This window comes from Ascaphus truei (assembly GCF_040206685.1).
Source record: "Ascaphus truei isolate aAscTru1 chromosome 2 unlocalized genomic scaffold, aAscTru1.hap1 SUPER_2_unloc_6, whole genome shotgun sequence".
Classification (NCBI taxonomy): domain Eukaryota; kingdom Metazoa; phylum Chordata; class Amphibia; order Anura; family Ascaphidae; genus Ascaphus; species Ascaphus truei.
Window position 1 is genome coordinate 54,334 of NW_027453820.1, and position 18,216 is coordinate 72,549.

General features: G+C 45.9%; 1 protein-coding gene across 1 annotated transcript; it reads right to left on the reverse strand.

Moving 5' to 3' along the window:
• Window positions 1–13,837: 13,837 nt before the first annotated feature.
• LOC142473293 (uncharacterized) lies at window positions 13,838–17,233 on the reverse strand. Its single transcript, XM_075580494.1, has 2 exons — window positions 16,317–17,233; window positions 13,838–16,142 (listed from the first exon to the last, which is right to left on the reverse strand). The coding sequence occupies exons 1-2, from the start codon at window positions 17,138–17,140 to the stop codon at window positions 15,284–15,286; spliced, it is 1,683 nt and encodes a 560-aa protein (XP_075436609.1). The 5' UTR covers window positions 17,141–17,233; the 3' UTR covers window positions 13,838–15,283.
• Window positions 17,234–18,216: the final 983 nt, after the last annotated feature.

Consider the following 18,216-nt stretch of genomic DNA (forward strand, 5'->3'; position numbering starts at 1 on the left):
GGTAGAAGCCATAGTTGAGTGTCCGGTTCCAAAAACCAAGAAACAGGTCATGGCATTTTTGGGCACCGCAGGGTACTATAGGAAATTTGTCCCATAGTACAGCGCCGTGGCCAAACCCCTGACTGATCTGACTAAGAAGCAACTGCCTGTGCTTATTACCTGGTCTCCTGCCTGTGAAACTGCTTTCCAGGCCCTGAAAACTGGGCTTGCTGAGGCCCCCATACTGGCTGCCCCAGATTATGCCAAGCATTTTCTCATACAGACTGATGTCTCAGACTTTGGTGTGGGGGCTGTGTTGAGCCAGGTGGGGGACGACGGCAAAGAGCACCCTGTGGTGTATCTCAGTCGCAAACTGCTCCCCAGGGAGGTGGCATATGCCACCATTGAAAAGGAGTGCCTGGCCATTGTGTGGGCACTCAAAAAGCTCCAGCCCTATGTCTATGGGAGGGCTTTCATGGTCATCACAGACCACAATCCCCTGAGTTGGCTACAGAGGGTATCAGGGGAAAATGCCAAACTGCTGAGATGGAGCTTGGCTTTGCAAGAATTTGAATTTACCATTCAGCACAAAAAGGGCAGTGAACACAGCAATGCTGATGGACTTTGACGCCAGGACTATCCCTCTGAGACTGAATTCATTAATGGTGCCAGCAGTGCCCCACTCCCCATTAGGGCCAGTGGGCCACAGGACACTCATTAAGAAGGGGAGGTGTAGAGGGAGAAAGGGGGTGGTCCGGTATTAAAGGGGTTGCACCCCATTTGGCCATCCCCATGACCTCACCTGGGAGACAACGGGTTTACTGGGCTGAGGTCCAGAACTGTGATTTAACCCTTGCTATAACATGTAAATGTATTTTCCCCTGTTCCCCTGTTCCATTGTAATGTCTGGTTTAATCAGTGTCAGCATCATACACACACTAGAATCCATCCGGGAGCACAAGGGTTAATAGTTCTTTAATGATTATAGCTCTTTGTGTAATTTTCCCGCCTTTTCAGGCACCATTTTGCAGGTCCCCATTGGCTGCCATTAGGGCTCAATGCATTCTAATGGAGAATCTTGCTGTTTTAGTCCTGTTTCCTGTAGAGACCAGCAGGTGGCGTCCGAGAGGGAGAGCGGCGGTTTCCCATTGAAAGTCAATGGGCCCATTGACTTCAATGGAGATGCCTCGAGGTAACCTTCGAAGAACGAGTTGGCTGCCGTCCAGACCGCAAACCGCAAAGCGGATACAATGTCTAAAAGAGAGCTTTTGATCACTTACAAGTCAAGTTCAAAGACAATTGGCGTGGGAATAAACAGTTCTAGAGCACCTAGAAATAAAATTATTTTTGCCCCTAGTTCCTAGGCTTCCCCCCACTCGACCACGACCGGGTCCCCGAATCCTGGACCCCCGATAAGGGTCGAACCAGATAGAGCGGGTTGCGCCATAGGCTTTGCCGGCGGCGGCAGAAACGGCTCAGAAAAATGACTAAGTGGAAAAAGCTGAAATTTGGTACTCCATATCTTTGGTTCCGGAGGGCCCAGCGGATCAAGGTTTGGGGTATCTGTAGTCACTGCTCCGGCATCACTGCAGAACCATCCTGGACCCTCCTGGACAACACCACGGAGTATGGACCCCCTTGAAAGTTCGGGACTTTTCCCATAGACTTCAATGGCGGAAAAACCCCATTGACTTCAATGGCGGCGATTTACCATTGAAAGTCTATGGCGGAGCTGCCCGTTGTTTTCAATGGGGATTTAGTGAAAAGCTGAGATTTCTTTTTTAGCGGAGATTTTTGTATTAAAGTGAAAAATGATTTAATGTGCATTTGTGTATCTCCGGTTCCAAAGGTCGTAGCAAGTCGCTTTTTGGACCATATGGTGTCCCAGTTCCGGCAATGAGAACTGGGAAGTTTGGACCTGCTAGACCCAACGGAACCGGATATTTTAATACGTTTATGTTTTATGTTTAATACTGTGTCCCAAGGTATGGACAAGACCCAGAGGAAATTCCTTTGCATACCAGGGTAGCAGATGGCCCTAGAGGCGACCCAATGTCTAGGACTTAAGTATTGTTCAAAGGGTTTTGTCACCCTCACTGTTTACCTGAGGGCGGAGAAAGCTCAGACCAGAGCAGTTTTTAAGTGTCCCATTTAACAACTTCCAACAAAGGTTTTCCTGCCAGAAATCCAAATGGGTAGACTGGCTGGCATTCCATTTGCATATGTGGGGCTACAGAAATGAGACCCCAGAGTTCTACTTCGCCTGTGCCAGCTATCAGGGGGGCATGTGTTAAAATGTGTTCCCACGTTAAAGAGTGGCTGGAAGTAATTGCAAACCAATCACAGGTACTTAGTGTTAAGGATAGGGGAACAAAAGGTTTATAAACTGCTGTCCACCCTATATCCTTTGTCTTCGTTTTCTGATATGTCTTCCTGATATCATCTGAATGATTACCTGATTGCTGAGAGAAATGCTACATCATACTTCTCATCTACCCAATCCCTAAGTAAGTGTACTCCTTGTCTGTTACTGTATTATTTTGTGTGTTCACCTATCCAAAGGAATAAAATCACTTTATTATATCTTAAGCCTCGTTCAGTTCAAACCCAGTTATTTTTGTGTAATATTAATAGACCTGTGTAGGCTACCGTCACAGGCATATTAATAAAACTGGTGGCAGCGGCGGGACTGAACTGGACCTGGATTACAGTATTCTGCGGGGTACTGTGATCCAGTGGGAACTTGATAGTAATTGCAAGTTCCTGAGACTAAAGATATTGAACACACAGTAGTGCAACAAGTACACTACCGACACGATTTATTCGAGCAGGGCTAGTTCCGCAAGCCTGGGGATGCCCCGGCTTGCTAGCCCCACTCCCTCGGCGTGCCGCACGTCACCGATGCGCGGTCACGCGTCATCGGGTGCCAGCGCCCCCTGCATGCGCGTCCAGGGCTCCCCGAGGGAGCCCTGGTGTCCCGCGATGTGGGGGACGGCGGCAGGGGGTTCCGGGGGACCCGGCGGACCCGGCAGCGGGAGGGAGAGCACCCCGATCGGAGGGCGCTCTTCCGCTGCTTCGGCGCGCGCCCGGCACCCTCCGGCGCGCGCCAGGTTACTGCTGCGGCCGAGAACGGGCAAATGCTCGAATAAACTCGGCCGCAACAGTAACGCAAGTTGTCACACCACCTCACTGCTGCGACCCAGAACCCAGACCCATGAGTGAAGCGGAAAGCATCTACTACCTGAGAACTAGGACTCAGCTAAAAGACAAGTGCCATGCCTATGGACTGGAATATAAGGACCAGGCGGTCGAGGACATGGTTGTTGTAATCACAGCATATGAAGCCGAACATCCAGAGGTGCTGGAGACGGCTCAGCTTGCCCTTATACCACCGACCGGAGATCAGGGACTGAACCCAGTGCCGGGGCGGCAGGATCCCGGGGAGGGACCAAGTGCAACTCGCAGGACAAGTGCAGCAGGAGGGGCAGTGATAGCTGCAGCAACCAGTCCGTTTACCCCTGAAATATTGGCACTGATAACAGCGTGGGGAGACCGAGGGACGGCGGAGGAGCGGCTAAAGTTTATCTCTATGGCAGTGAACAGACCCGCTTATTGCCCCCCGGTCCGACCCCCCAAAGATGAACTCCAACTGGACAAGCACAGTCTCACCAAGTATGTGGAGGGCACTGATCGGATTGACATGTTTTTAAGGAACTTTGAAACGCAGTGCCGGCGGTACAAGGTGCTTCCCCAGCATAGGGTTGCAAGCTTGGACCCGCTACTCTCCGGCTTAGCTAAGCAGACACTGATGGCGCTTACAGATGATTTTGCTGATGATTATGACCACCTGAAAGAACTATTGCTATTTCAGCACAGTTTTACCCCTGAAGCTTACCGGGGTAAGTTCCGGCTGGAGGAGAGGCAGCCTCAGGAGTCCTATGTCACTTATGTGACCCGCATGGCTTTATACGGGCTACACTGGGTGGAGGGCTGTGAGGTCAGGACTTACCAATGCCTGCTGGACCTCATGTTTCAGGAGCAGCTCATGCAGCAGTGCCCGCCGGCAGTAAGGGCTTATGTGTATGACAAAAAGCCCAAGACTTACACCGAAGTGGCGAGGCTTGCAGATGACTATGTGGTCAGCCGAGCCCAGATGACCCCCAAGGCACCAGCCAAGGCGGTGGTGGCCGCAGCACCAGCCAAGAAATATGCTAATACCCCCCAGTGGACCCAAAAGCTGCCTGCAGGCAGCAGTTCACAGAAGGCGGGGGAGCTCCGGCATGAGCGCCGGTGCTACAATTGTAAAAGCACTGGTCACCTCAGACCAGATTGCCCGGAACCTCTGCACTCCAACGGACCCCATCAGGGGCAACGCACCCCAGCTGCGAAGCCGGTAGCCCGCGTGCGGGTGGCTTCCACCAAAGAACCAGGACCGGTCATGGAAACAACTCCCAGCGAGACGTCCCATGTCACCCCTACCCCGGTTTCATCGGTGCCTACAGCCAGGAGCGGAGGACACCTCAGCGCAGAGCTGCAACAGATGGACGGCAAGAGCAAGCATCTCACCCCGGTCACAGTCGGTGACCGGTCAGCAGTTGGCTTGCTGGATTCAGGAGCTGCAGTGACCCTGGTCCGACCTGATATGGTCCGGCCAGAGGAATTGCTCCCAGGCCCTGGGATGCAGATCACTGTGGCTGACGGAGAGCCACGTTTCCTGCAAGTGGCCCGCATCTTTTTGGATTGGGAGGTGGGCAAGGGTGTGCGGGAGGTGGGGGTTTTACCCGGTTTGGATGCTGAAATTCTTTTGGGCAATGACCTGGGACCAATGACCTGCACCTACGACCGTGTGCCCCAGCCCAATGCAGTGGCGGCGGTTACCTGGAGCCAGACCGCGGCAATGCCGGCGGTGGCCACTCCAGTCGCCCAGCCTTTGGGACCAACGTTAGCAGAGGGCGCAGAGGAGCCCGGGGAGGTAAGCCAGGACCAGTTGCAACCACAGGCTGACTTATTGTTCCCTCTCACCCTGTCCCCTTCCACTGACAATGACATGACTGGGGGGTGGCCAGACTTAGGAGCCCAGTTTAGGAAGGCAGTAAAGGCAGACCCTACCCTGGCCGGCGTGAGACTTCGGGCGTCCGAATCTCAGGCAGGGGAGGGCACTGAGCGCTGCCTATGGCATAAGGGACTCGTGTACAGAGAGGCAGGGAACCCAGGGATAGAGGAGGGGGTGACCGGTAAGCGACAGCTAGTAGTACCCCAGGGGTACCGACAGCAATTGTTACGGGTAGCTCACTCTATTCTGTTAGCGGGACATCAGGGGGTCACCAGGACACGAGCCCGGTTATTGCAGCGTTACTACTGGCCAGGGGCATCAAGGGATGCAGGCAATTTCTGCCGCTCCTGTGATGCCTGCCAGCGAGTGGGTAAGGCGGGCGACCGTGTGAAGGCACCCCTGAAACCCCTACCGATAATAGGGGAACCCTTCCAGAAGGTAGCGATGGACCTTATAGGACCCCTTATGATTCCTAGCAGGTCAGGGAAGCGCTACATCCTCACGGTGGTGGATTTTGCCACCCAGTACCCTGAGGCGGTAGCGCTTGGCACCATAAGTGCCAAGACAGTGGCAGCAGCTTTGCTGAACATTTTTTCTAGGGTAGGTTTCCCTAGTGAGATCCTAACCGATCAGGGGTCACAGTTCATGAGTGATCTGTTACATTGTCTCTGGGATGCATGCGGTGTACAGCACCAACGCACTACCCCTTACCACCCCCAAACAAACGGATTATGTGAGAGGTTTAATGGTACCCTAAAGCAGATGTTTCGGACCTTTATAGAGGCGGAGGGGAAAGACTGGGAGATTCACCTGCAGCACTTGCTGTTTGCATACCGAGAGGTATCGCAAGAATCTACAGGCTTCTCCCCCTTCGAGCTACTATATGGCTGCAGGGTCCGTGGACCTCTGGACATATTCCATGAGGGATGGGAAGGGGAGACTACTGCTACTGATGCTTCAGTGATCCAGTATGTAGTAGATCTCAGAGACCGGTTAGAGATGCTCATGGGGGTGGCCCAGGACCACCTCAGGGCTGCTCAGACCAAGCAAAAGCAATGGTATGATCAGCATGCCTGTAGCAGAGAGTTCATCCCAGGACAGCAGTGCTTGTTCTCAAACCCACTCGGGAGAACAAGCTGATGGCTGCCTGGTCGGGACCGTCCTCGGTTATCCGAAAGGTGAATGAGTGCAACTATGTTGTACAGGTAGCGCCTGAGAGGCACAAGACCTACCACATTAACATGTTGAAGGAATACAGAGCACTGAGTATGGGAGCAGTAATGGCCATTTGTAGCCCACTGCTGGAGGATCCGGCGAGCAATGCTCTGCCTGATCTCCTAGGGGAGGCAAAGCAAGGAAACACTGTTGAGCAGGTAGAGATAGGGGCACAGTTGAGTGCTAGGCAGAAGGTAGAAGCCAGGGACATGCTAGCTCCATTCAGCACCCTCTTCACTGACATGCCAGGGACCACACATCTCACCAAACACCCAGTACACACAGGGGACCTGCAGCCTCTGCATAAGCACGCTTATAGAGTGTCAGCAGAGGTCAAGACAAGTATGGAGAGAGAGATTGAGGAGATGCTGACCCTAGGGGTAATTACTCCGTCCCAGAGCCCTTGGGCAAGCCCAGTAGTCCTAGTGCCTAAGAAGGACAAGACCACCCTGTTTTGTGTGGACTACCGGTTGCTCAACGCTGGGACGGTGTCAGATGCTTACCCCATGCCCCGCATGGATGAGTTACTAGATGAACTCGCGGGGGCAAAGTATCTGACCACCATGGATTTGAGTTAAGGTTACTGGCAAATCCCCCTGACCCTGGAGGCTAGGGAGAAGTCAGCATTCATCACTCCAAGTGGCCTCTATGAGTTTTTGGTGATGCCATTTTGGATGAAGAATGCCCCGGCTACCTTCCAACGCCTGGTCAATAGGTTACTGGAAGGGATGCAGAGCTATGCCAGGGCTTACTTAGATGACATTGCTGTCTTTAGTAATTCCTGGGAATCCCACATAGGACATGTAGCTGCGGTGCTGGATAGGATCAGGGAGGCTGGGCTTACCTTAAAACCCACTAAGTGTATGGTAGGGATGGCAGAAGTCCTGTACTTAGGGCACAGGGTGGGTGGAGGGCATCTCAAACCAGAGCCAGCCAAGGTAGAAGCCATAGTTGAGTGGCCTGTTCCAAAAATCAAGAAACAGATCATGGCATTTTTGGGCACGCAGGGTACTATAGGAAATTTGTCCCACAGTACAGTGCCGTGGCCAAACCCCTGACTGATCTGACTAAGAAGCAACTGCCTGTTGGAGATCACTCTGTTGTCCCCCTTTTTACTTTCTATGCCTGTGCTTATTACCTGGACTCCTGCCTGTGAAACTGCTTTCCAGGCCCTGAAAACTGCGCTTGCTGAGGCCCCCATACTGGCTGCCCCAGATTATGCCAAGCATTTTCTCATACAGACTGATGCCTCAGACTTTGGTGTGGAGGCTGTGTTGAGCCAGGTGGAGGACGACGGCAAAGAGCACCCTGTGGTGTATCTCAGTCGCAAACTGCTCCCCAGGGAGGTGGCATATGGGCCAGTGGGCCACAGGACACTCATTAAGAAGGCGAGGTGTAGAGGGAGAAGGGGGTGGCCCGGTATTAAAGGGGTTTCACCCCATTTGCCATCCCCTGACATCACCAGGGAGACAACGGGTTAACTGGGCTGAGGTCTAGAACTGTGATTTAACCCTTGTTATAACATGTAAATGTATTTTCCCCTATTCCCCTTTTCCATTGTAATGTCTGGTTTAATCAGTGTCTGCATCACACACACACTAGAATCCATCCGGGAGCACAAGGGTTAATAGTTCTTTAATGATTATAGCTCTTTGTGTAATTTTCCCGCCTTTTCAGGCACCATTTTGCAGGTCCCCATTGGCCGCCATTAGGGCTCAATGCATTCTAATGGAGAATCTTGCTGTTTTAGTCCTGTTTCCTGTAGAGACCAGCAGGTGGCGTCCGAGAGGGAGAGCGGCGGTTTCCCATTGAAAGTCAATGGGCCCATTGACTTCAATGGAGATGCCTCGAGGTAACCTTCGAAGAACGAGTTGGCTGCCGTCCAGACCGCAAACCGCAAAGCGGATACAATGTCTAAAAGAAAGCTTTTGATCACTTACAAGTCAAGTTCAAAGACAATTGGCGTGGGAATAAACAGTTCTAGAGCACCTAGAAATAAAATTATTTTTGCCCCTAGTTCCTAGGCTTCCCCCCACTCGACCACAACCGGGTCCCCGAATCCTGGACCCCCGATAAGGGTCGAACCAGATAGAGTGGGTCGCGCCATAGGCTTTGCCGGCGACGGCAGAAACGGCTCAGAAAAATGACTAAGTGGAAAAAGCTGAAATTTGTTACTCCATATCTCCGGTTCCGGAGGGCCCAGCGGATCAAGGTTTGGGGCATCTGTAGTCACTGCTCCGGCATCACTGCAGAACTATCCTTGACCCTCCTGGAACAACCCGACGGAGTATAGACCCCCTTGAAAGTTAGAGACTTTTCCCATAGACTTCAATGGCGGAAAAACCCCATTGACTTCAATGGCGGCGATTTACCATTGAAAGTCTATGGCGGAGCTGCCCGTTGTTTTCAATGGGGATTTAGTGAAAAGCTGAGATTTCTTTTTTAGCGGAGATTTTTGTATTAAAGTGAAAAATGATTTAAAGTGCATTTGTGTATCTCCGGTTCCGAAGGTCGTAGCAAGTCGTTTTTTGGACCATATGGTGTCCCAGTTCCGGCAATGAGAACTGGGAAGTTTGGACCTGCTAGACCCAACGGAACCAGATATTTTAATACGTTTATGTTTTATGTTTAATACTGTGTCCCAAGGTATGGACAAGACCCAGAGGAAATTCCTTTGCATACCAGGGTAGCAGATGGCCCTAGAGGCGACCCAAAGTCTAGGACTTAAGTATTGTTCAAAGGGTTTTGTCACCCTCACTGTTTACCTGAGGGCGGAGAAAGCTCAGACCAGAGCAGTTTTTAAGTGTCCCATTTAACACCTTCCAACAAAGGTTTTCCTGCCAGAAATCCAAATGGGTAGACTGGCTGGCATTCCATTTGCATATGTGGGGCTACAGAAATGAGACCCCAGAGTTCTACTGCGCCTGTGCCAGCTAGCAGGGGGGCATGTGTTAAAATGTGTTCCCACGTTAAAGAGTGGCTGGAGGTAATTGCAAACCAATCACAGGTACTTAGTGTTAAGGATAGGGGAACAAAAGGTTTATAAACTGCTGTCCACCCTATATCCTTTGTCTTCGTTTTCTGATATGTCTTCCTGATACCATCTGAATGATTACCTAATTGCTGAGAGAAATGCTACATCATACTTCTCATCTACCCAACCCCTAAGTAAGTGTACTCCTTGTCTGTTACTGTATTATTTTGTGTGTTCACCTATCCAAAGGAATAAAATCACTTTATTATATCTTAAGCCTCGTTCAGTTCAAACCCAGTTATTTTTGTGTAATATTAATATACCTGTGTCGGCTACCGTCACAGGCACTTCTTAACAAAACCCCCAAAATTGCCACCTTTTATTCCCTTCCCAAAATTCATAAGGGCCTTGAAACTCCCCCTGGATGCCCCATTGTCTCAGGTATCTCCAATCTGACTGAGCAGTGCAGCGTATATGTGGATCAGGTCCTTCGTCCCTTTGTAACCTCTTTGCCCTCATACTTGAGGGATACAAAGGATGCCTTGAATAAGCTCAATGATGTGTTGATTGAGGATGATACATTACTCATCAGCCTAGACGTGGAATCTTTATATACATCTATAATACACGATAATGGCATCAGGGCAGTTGAGTATTATCTTCAGACACGAAGTTGTGATTTTAGCAACCACAACATTTTAGTTGTGGATTTGTTACGGTTCATCCTTACTCATAACTTCTTCATTTTTGATGAGAAATTGTATCATCAGTTCCGAGACACTGCCATGGGGACCACCTGCGCCCCCACCTATGCGAATCTCTATCTTGGCTGGTGGGAGGCGGAGGAGGTCTTCCAGGAGCGATATCATCTGTATACCTCACACATTACATTGTGGATGAGGTATATAGATGATATCTTCGTCCTGTGGAAGGGCTCTCGTTTACTCTTTGATGAGTTCATTGAACAGCTTAACACGAATGCCCTTAATCTCAGACTAACATCTGAGATCAGTCCAATGTGCATTACGTTTCTTGATCTCACCATTTCGAGATCCCCTCAGGGTACCCTTGAAACATCTCTCCATCACAAAGCGACTGACACTAACAGCCTCCTCAGAGCTGAGTCACCATACTGGACACCAAATTACAGGCATTCCAGTTGGTCAATTTTTACGCCTGAGGAACTGTTCATCCTTTGAGAACTTTGAAAAAAAATCTTCAATTATTAAGCTTAGGTTCAAGGCAAGGGGATACAGCAATAGATCTGTTAAAAGGGCCTACCAAAGAGCCAGGTCTACAGACCGGAATGCTCTTCTGGCTGACAAAGTTACTCCCACGAATGACAAACAAATCATTCGCTTCGTCGGCACGTTCAACAACCAATGGGCAGAGATAACAAATATCCTGAATAAATATTGGTATGTTCTTCGTGACGATGAAGACTTAAAAGAGGTATTGAATGAAAGAGTCACTTTGGTCAGCAGAAGAGCTACCAGCATCCGAGATCTTGTGGTCCACAGCCACTACCAACGACAGGCATGTGGTTGGCCAACAGATCTATCGGCTTCTTCAAATGTCATAACTGCAGGGCCTGTTCATCATGCACATCAACCAAGAAATTCAATAACTGGGATGACACACACAGTTTTGTAATAAAGCAATTTATTAACTGCAGGACAGTGGGGGTCATATCAGATTGTATGTACCTGTAATGAAAAGTACATAGGAAAGACTAAGAGACAACTTCGACATACAGTAGAGTGTTGGAACATCTGGGCGACATTCGCAATCACCGTGACACACCCATAGCCAACCATGTACATAATCACCATCAGGGCATAGCCACCGTCCTACATTTTATAGGTATTGAAGCTGTGTCTAGTCACTGTAGAGGGGGAGATTGGGACAACGAGATCCTCAAACGAGAGTCTCGTTGGATTTACAATTTAGGAACACTCAGCCCTCAGGGTCTCAATGAGGAGTTCATTTTCTCCCCCTTCATTTAATACCACTATGTGTACCTTAGGCCGTGCCACACTTATCCCCTCTACCCGAGCCGTTAGGCTCTGTTCTATAACATGCATAGTCTCAGGGCCTCTTTTTACCACACTTTAATTTTAGGTCTAAATATATTTAGATGGTTACACTCATAATCCTGTTTTGTTATTCAAACTCAATATGCACAGTTTTATGTCTATTGTGATTTTCCTAGACCCCCAAAGGGGCTCCAATGTCCATATATACTTACCCTCTATAAGAACTACTATAATGTCTTGATATGTATCAAATCTCCTTGCAAACGTTTCAGTTAGCCTCTTTATTTCTCTGAGGATTTCTGTATAGGCATTGCCCTTCAGTCTGTCTTTATCCTTATTATCTGCCAAACTCTAGGCAGAAATACATTGCAGTGACTATTTATCACGCTGCCTTTCTGCTACTTTTCAAACACTTTAAATACCTACTGTCAGCATTTGGTTGTGTGACAGGATAACCAGCGGCAACACAGGGGTTAATTTACCTTTTAGCTGCCATGACAACCACTAGCTCATGGACATTTGCTTCTCATACATTTGTAAGTGTTCTCGATATCTCAGGTTCAAGAGGCTATAACTTGATACGGTCTTTGAACCGTGCCTCAGGGCGTTATATATGCATACTTTATGCTCGCCCTAGTTAGGGTACTGTATATGTCTTTACTACAGTGTCCTCATTTATGGATTTTGATAATAATATGTTAGTAGGTTAATATTATACACCATAGTGCGCTTGAGCTGTGACCACTCGCCGCTACTCATGTTATATGACACTATTTTCTGTATTTACTATTGGCCATTTTTTGGTTACTACTTTTGTGCTATTTGATTATATTCCTATAGATTTAGTACTGGCAGATATTATTTTATTATGCTGCAAGTTTTTTAGTTAATAGCGCCACTCCACTGCAGGAGGGTACTTCTTTCTATTGGAATTAATATTGTAGCATATATACCAACTGGCCACTTGTAGTGTTACTTTAGGTCTCCTCTCCTATTTACTTTAAGTGGAAAGTTTTTGGTCTGTCATTAGGGAGTGGTCCTGGACCTTCTTACCGCACCCCTCTATACAAATTTAGTTTTATTGTGTATCTATTATTAAATGTATTTTAATTATATTTCACTTACCTCACTATATCCATCTGAGTGCATTCCTCAGGGAACCTTTCTGTTTGTTTCTGTTTATGACTCTTTATCCCTTTTTGCACCAGATGAGATTTCAGACTACACCAATTACTATTAATCTGGGCTCAGCCTAACTTCCTTTTTCAAGTAATGCCTTATGGTGAGTTATGTCCTGCACTAAGCAGAGAGCACTGACCACAATGTCGTACTTGCAAAGTCTCGGCCACACTCTCAAATATTATGATATTATGAAGAGTATTGTGAGATTATTATAAAGAATGGTCACTCAGAGTTTGTATAAGAAAAGGTTTATCATTTATTGTATCACAACAATATTCAGAAATATCAGAAATATCACAACAAGCTTCTTATAAGCTGAAGGCTAGCAGTTACAGTATGTTACCAATCCGTTCCTAACTATGCAGAGATTATAGCTATATATGCATTGTCAATACTCACAAACCAAAAGATATTACGATAGGTCAGCCAGTCCCAGCTCAAGTCTCATCTGTGTGACTTCACACCTAAGTTCGGTTCTGGTTTTAACATGGAGTCTCGCAAACCTATTATAGTGTTTCATTGTTTGCTGCGTACGTGTGACACGTGTCATGTGTCCATGCTCTGTGGTTTGTGACGTATGTTGTTTACCATCAGGATTTACAGTTAGTGACGTATGATATTTCATAATTTACCGTTAGACCACGGCCTGTTTACGTGAGTTAGTTCCCCCTTTATGTCTATGTAACCTGTCCCAATATCCTGCCACTTCTCAGCAAAACAAGCTATTATTTCTAAGACAAGAAAAGCCAGGATTTTAACAGTATACTCTAAGCTATACTAGGCCTTATAATGATACTATGTATATATGTACCTGTGACCTGTATTCATTATGCGTTATATGCCAGAAAATACCTGTAATCCATAACACCCTCTCCTACACATAATTATCATATTTTTGCAAATGCAGAAAAACTATCAAAGCAGAAAATATTCATTATGTGTACTTTTGGAAGACAGTGTCACCGCTCTCTGATGTTGATGAGCTTGAACTCACAGGAGTATGTGACTGATCGCCAAAACACCCACAACTGCGCATATGTGCACAAGTTATTCCACGATGGGAAGGTATCAATTTGTAAAAATCACCCAATTGTAAAGCGGGTTGATGTTGACGTTCATACATACTCAAGAGCGTAGTATTCCAACGGGCACCAAAACAATGTTGATGTTTATTACCTGAACATGCAAACAAAGTGGTACAATTATATGACCCGTGGCTAACAATGCTGATATGACCTTCTTCAACTGTATAAAAAGACATTTGAAATATTTGACGGTGAATGTCTCTACACTTGAAGATGGGTTGATCACCAAGAGATAGCAAAGATTTCACTTGCCAAAAATTACATAACATTAGCAAGCTACGCGGTAGCAATGTCCCATTAGGTGTTAAAACTGAAAACGGTCCTGAGGAAGCAAGAAAGTTCTGATACATAAAGTCTCTCATCGTGTTGTGAACTGCATGCACTTTGCGTGGTTTCCGATGTGGCAAAACCAGTTCATCTAAGTACATCCTCATGGAAGTTTGATAGGACCGTGGTAGACGCAAGATTTGTGAAGTATCTTTCTTTTCGTCTGTGTCCTTGCAACAAAGCATACTGCAGCAGGTTAGATTTGACCTGTGTGCTTAAAACAGTATATTAATATCTAGGTAAAAATATAAGAATATATGCTAGAAAGCAAAATGTGATTAAGCTGATCGCCTCTTCATCTTCGGAAGAAAAGAGAAAATACGAAGCAAAATAACAAGTATTATTATCCCTAAAATAAAAAACAATAGTGGTTTCAAATAACCTAGGATTCCAAACGCATTTCCTAGTCCACTAAAAATACTTTTACCAGTAGTTTGTAGGCTAGTGCCTATTTTTGTCAAAAAATTACCTGTCATTGGCCAAAAAGTTTTCAATGATTCACCTAGTGTAGTTAACCACTGGGGAAAATCACCCAGGTGTAAATCAACACGTAGTAATTCACTGTGAACTCTCTGTAAAAGGGTATGTACTATATCATGTGTGAACCCTATAGTAACCTTCATTTTCTTTAAATGTGCCAAATAGGCTGTCATGTGAGGAAGGATCAGTGTGATAGCTGGTACCTGGAAATGTACGGCAGATGTGAGTGTCTGATGTAACAGAGGTGGAATAAGTGTAGTACCATAACACTGTATACTCTCATTAACCGTGACAAGTGATGCCTGAAAAGGAGGAATATCGCAATCCTCTTCTGTAGATAATACTATGTAACTCCCATTATCTAAGCTGTGAATTAATGTAAAAGGAGTTTGAATGGGTGTTGCAGTTATCGGGCAGTTGCTACCTTGCATTTGATCATTGCAAGGCATGTGCTGTATAATGTCATCACAAATTAAATAACCTCTATCAACACATCGTATAGTGCTGATGAAAAATTCACGATCACATTTCACAGACATGTATTGAAATGGTTGAGCAACCTGCACCCTTGCGAAATAAGAACCTGTGTGTGTTAAGTGTCCAAAATTAAGCAGTTCCCAATTTGTTGTATAAACATCTCCTGGAATAAATAATTCATAGTATAAAAAAACTTCCCATAAAGAGTCATCAGGGTTATGAACCAGTCTGTGGTTTCTTTCTCGTATGTCATAAACTGTGGTTTGTGAAACATATGCCAGGATTTCAGATTCTTTCGGACTTAAATTGAGAGTCTGTGTGATCAAAGTGAGATTCAAAAGTGATATGTCAACCTTTTTACTTTGCAATGTTAACCTGATAGAAGTAATGTGATTAAGAATAACCAAAGCTTTAATTTCTTCAGATAACACTGTTATATCTGAAATTGTGTAGGAAGCAAATTTTATCATGTGATCTACACCAAAATACCTCTCCTTAATTCTTCATCATTTGAGTCAGAGATTTGACTTATAACAGAAACAGAATCACTCAGCAGGTGTCCTGTGGTTATAAGAACATCATCGTTAGTAAGCAATTGTCTTGTAGATGTTTTACTTGAAACTTTACATTCATTCATGAACTCTGTGTCATTTTCATAATACACTATGGCATTAATTGTTGCATTCGTACCCCACATTGCCTCTGAGTAGGGCATGTTAACAATATTATGTGTGGTGCACGTGTCATAATCACAGGGTTTATCATTTGGAGCTATTTGAACATTCATCAAATCGCTCATCGCCCTGATTACCGTGTCAACATTCATATGCAAACTATCATTGAGACATTTCTGGAACAGGGAGTAGACTTTGTAATTAGGTTTCATAATCACTATTCGCTCCACACACCAAAAACCTCGTAACCCAGAAAAATGTAAAAATCCTTGATCAATCATTTTCGGTTGCCAGTTAAAATAGCCTTGCGTGAGATTGTAATAAAAAGAACATGGTTTACAACCGTATTTGAATACTGTAGTGTCCTTATCACAGATTCCTTCATTAATCAATTTCTCCAATGTGATACCACACGCATTCTTGAAACCTTTACATGAATGGCTGTAGTATGTAGTATTGGTAAATGTAGCAAAGCGTGGTTGAGTGCAAGTGTCCCATGCTGTAGGTTCACGAAACAACATACCATCACCTTTTGTATTCCATTCTTTCGGAAGTGCTGCTGTCTTTAGCTGTCCAGTTTTAGCATCTTCCATCACATCTTGAAGTTTGTGTAACAGGTCCTCAGCGGTTATTGATGAGTTCCACCATCCTGAGTAAATACTGTCAGTGCAAAAAACAGCAGAAGTATAAGGTCTTACCCCTCCAGGTATTCTGTACTCTTCTTCTTCAGCACCTTCCCAGAATGCCACTCTTGGATCAGTCTGTCCGTTGGGAACGAATCCGTTCTGAGTGATTTGACCTGTATTCAGATAGAAAATAGGGTATTGCTTATACCTTATATTGTCCATGGTCACACCAGGCCGAGGGCAATGATCAGCTTTCAGCTCCTTCGTTGGCCATTTACGTGTTCCTTGAAAGTCAATGAAATAGCAATGTTCAAATTCAGCATGACAACGTTGTTCACGGTAGCTTCGCTGCTTCCAATGGTCATGAAGGGGTAAATCATATTTCAGGCTTGTAGATTGCAGCTGTTGCATCTGTGCATTCAGATGTTGTGTCACCAGCTTCCTTCCTTCTGGCGTAGTTATACCAGCTTCTTTAGCTAGCCCAGTAGAATCAAACAGCACAACCTGTGAAATGCCCAAAGTCTTTCGTTTCTGGATGATAGGTTTAGGAAACGGCTTCCAATACACACCTTGAGGTATACCCACCGACTGTATCTCCACCGGTTTCAAATCGTAATGTAGTCCTCGTTTCACGATGCCGGAGTCTGGTGTGGTAATACAGTGTGCAGCTGTACGTTTCCAGTTGATGATCTCTCCTTCTTGCTGAGTCACAAAATGCCATTGTAACCTGAAAATAACGCTGGCCGATATTGCTAGAAAAGCAAAACAGATTGAGAGACACAAAATAGTCTTTAACAGTCTTTTCTTTGTGATTACCTTAGCCATTGTTTGATAGGCCTTCCGGTAAATATTGCGTTGATCCGGTATGGCAGGTAACACATATATATGTCTTTGGTCACTGTCAGGGAAGTCATCTTCAGCTTGTAGGACCTCACCTGCGTGATTAGTTTCCACATCCTGTTGTCTTGCAATCTGTGCTTCGAGAGGCTGCAGCTCCATCGAAGTCTGTCGCAGATACGGTGTCTCCTCCATCTTGAACAGTGTCGTTACTGCAATGAGCTGTAGGTTTAAGATTATCGATACTCACTTTTCTTTCTCTGCCTTTAGTATCTTGGATAACAAAGGTTCTTTCATTTATCTTTTTCAGTATCGTGGTAGGTATCTTCGACTTAGGCCGCAACGGCTTTACCTTAGCAACCCTCTCCTGGACCGATTGTCCAATCTGCGGCGTCCAAGCTGCAGGATTACGTGGTGTGTGGGCTGTATGGGAAAAAGAATCCCTCAATTCCTGTAAAATTAATATTTGTTCAAGTCTCCCTGGGACAGAAATAGAATCATTAGTAAACTGTGTATTCATAGGAGTACCATATAACAGTTCATGTGGTGTTTTACCAGTTATTGTGTTAGGAATATTATTTAGGCCAATTTGAACTGTAACTAAGAGTGGATACCACTGTGTAGGACGATTAGATAGCATTTTGGTTAAAAGTCGTTTTACCTCGTAATTTTTAGTGCAAAGATTCCAGCGATTTCCAGAATATGACGGCGAGCTGTATGCCCAGTCAATACCTAATATTGCGGCCCACTCCTTGGTTTCTGCTGCTGTGAAAGCAGGTCCACCATCGGAATGAAAGGCCTTGGGCTTAGCCACACTTACTAAGGTGTTGAGACAATTAAGCGTAGAGCTAGATGTCGTACTACGAACGGGGTATAACCACGTAAACCTTGTACAAGCATCAACACAAACCAAAACATGTTTGTAGGAATGTGATGCTGGCAAAGGTCCAATATGGTCTAAATATATTAAATCAAACGGTTTGTTCGGTATTGCATTAATAATAAATGGTGGGGTCTGATGATTAGGACTTTTTACCAACCGACATGGTTTACAGTTGCTTAGAACTGTCTTAACTGTTTTCCTCATGTTCGGCCACCAGTATTTGTGTTTCAGTGTCAACAAAACATTTTCTCTCCCTAGGTGAGGGTGTCCCACACTGTCGTGTGCTTGCGTAGCGATCTGCATCCTGCTTGCTACAGGGGGAACAATGAATTCATTAGCATCAATTACAACCATGCAATTATTGTTGACTTGTTTAAATGAGTATTTC

Excerpts from the sequence above, each read along its gene's own strand:
- LOC142473293 (XM_075580494.1), bottom strand. The coding sequence starts at position 17,140 with ATGGAGGAGACACCGTATCTGCGACAGACTTCGATGGAGCTGCAGCCT. Across the intron at positions 16,143-16,316 it reads GTGACCATGGACAATATAAG|TATTTACTCAGGATGGTGGA; the intron begins GTATAAGCAATA and ends TTGCACTGACAG.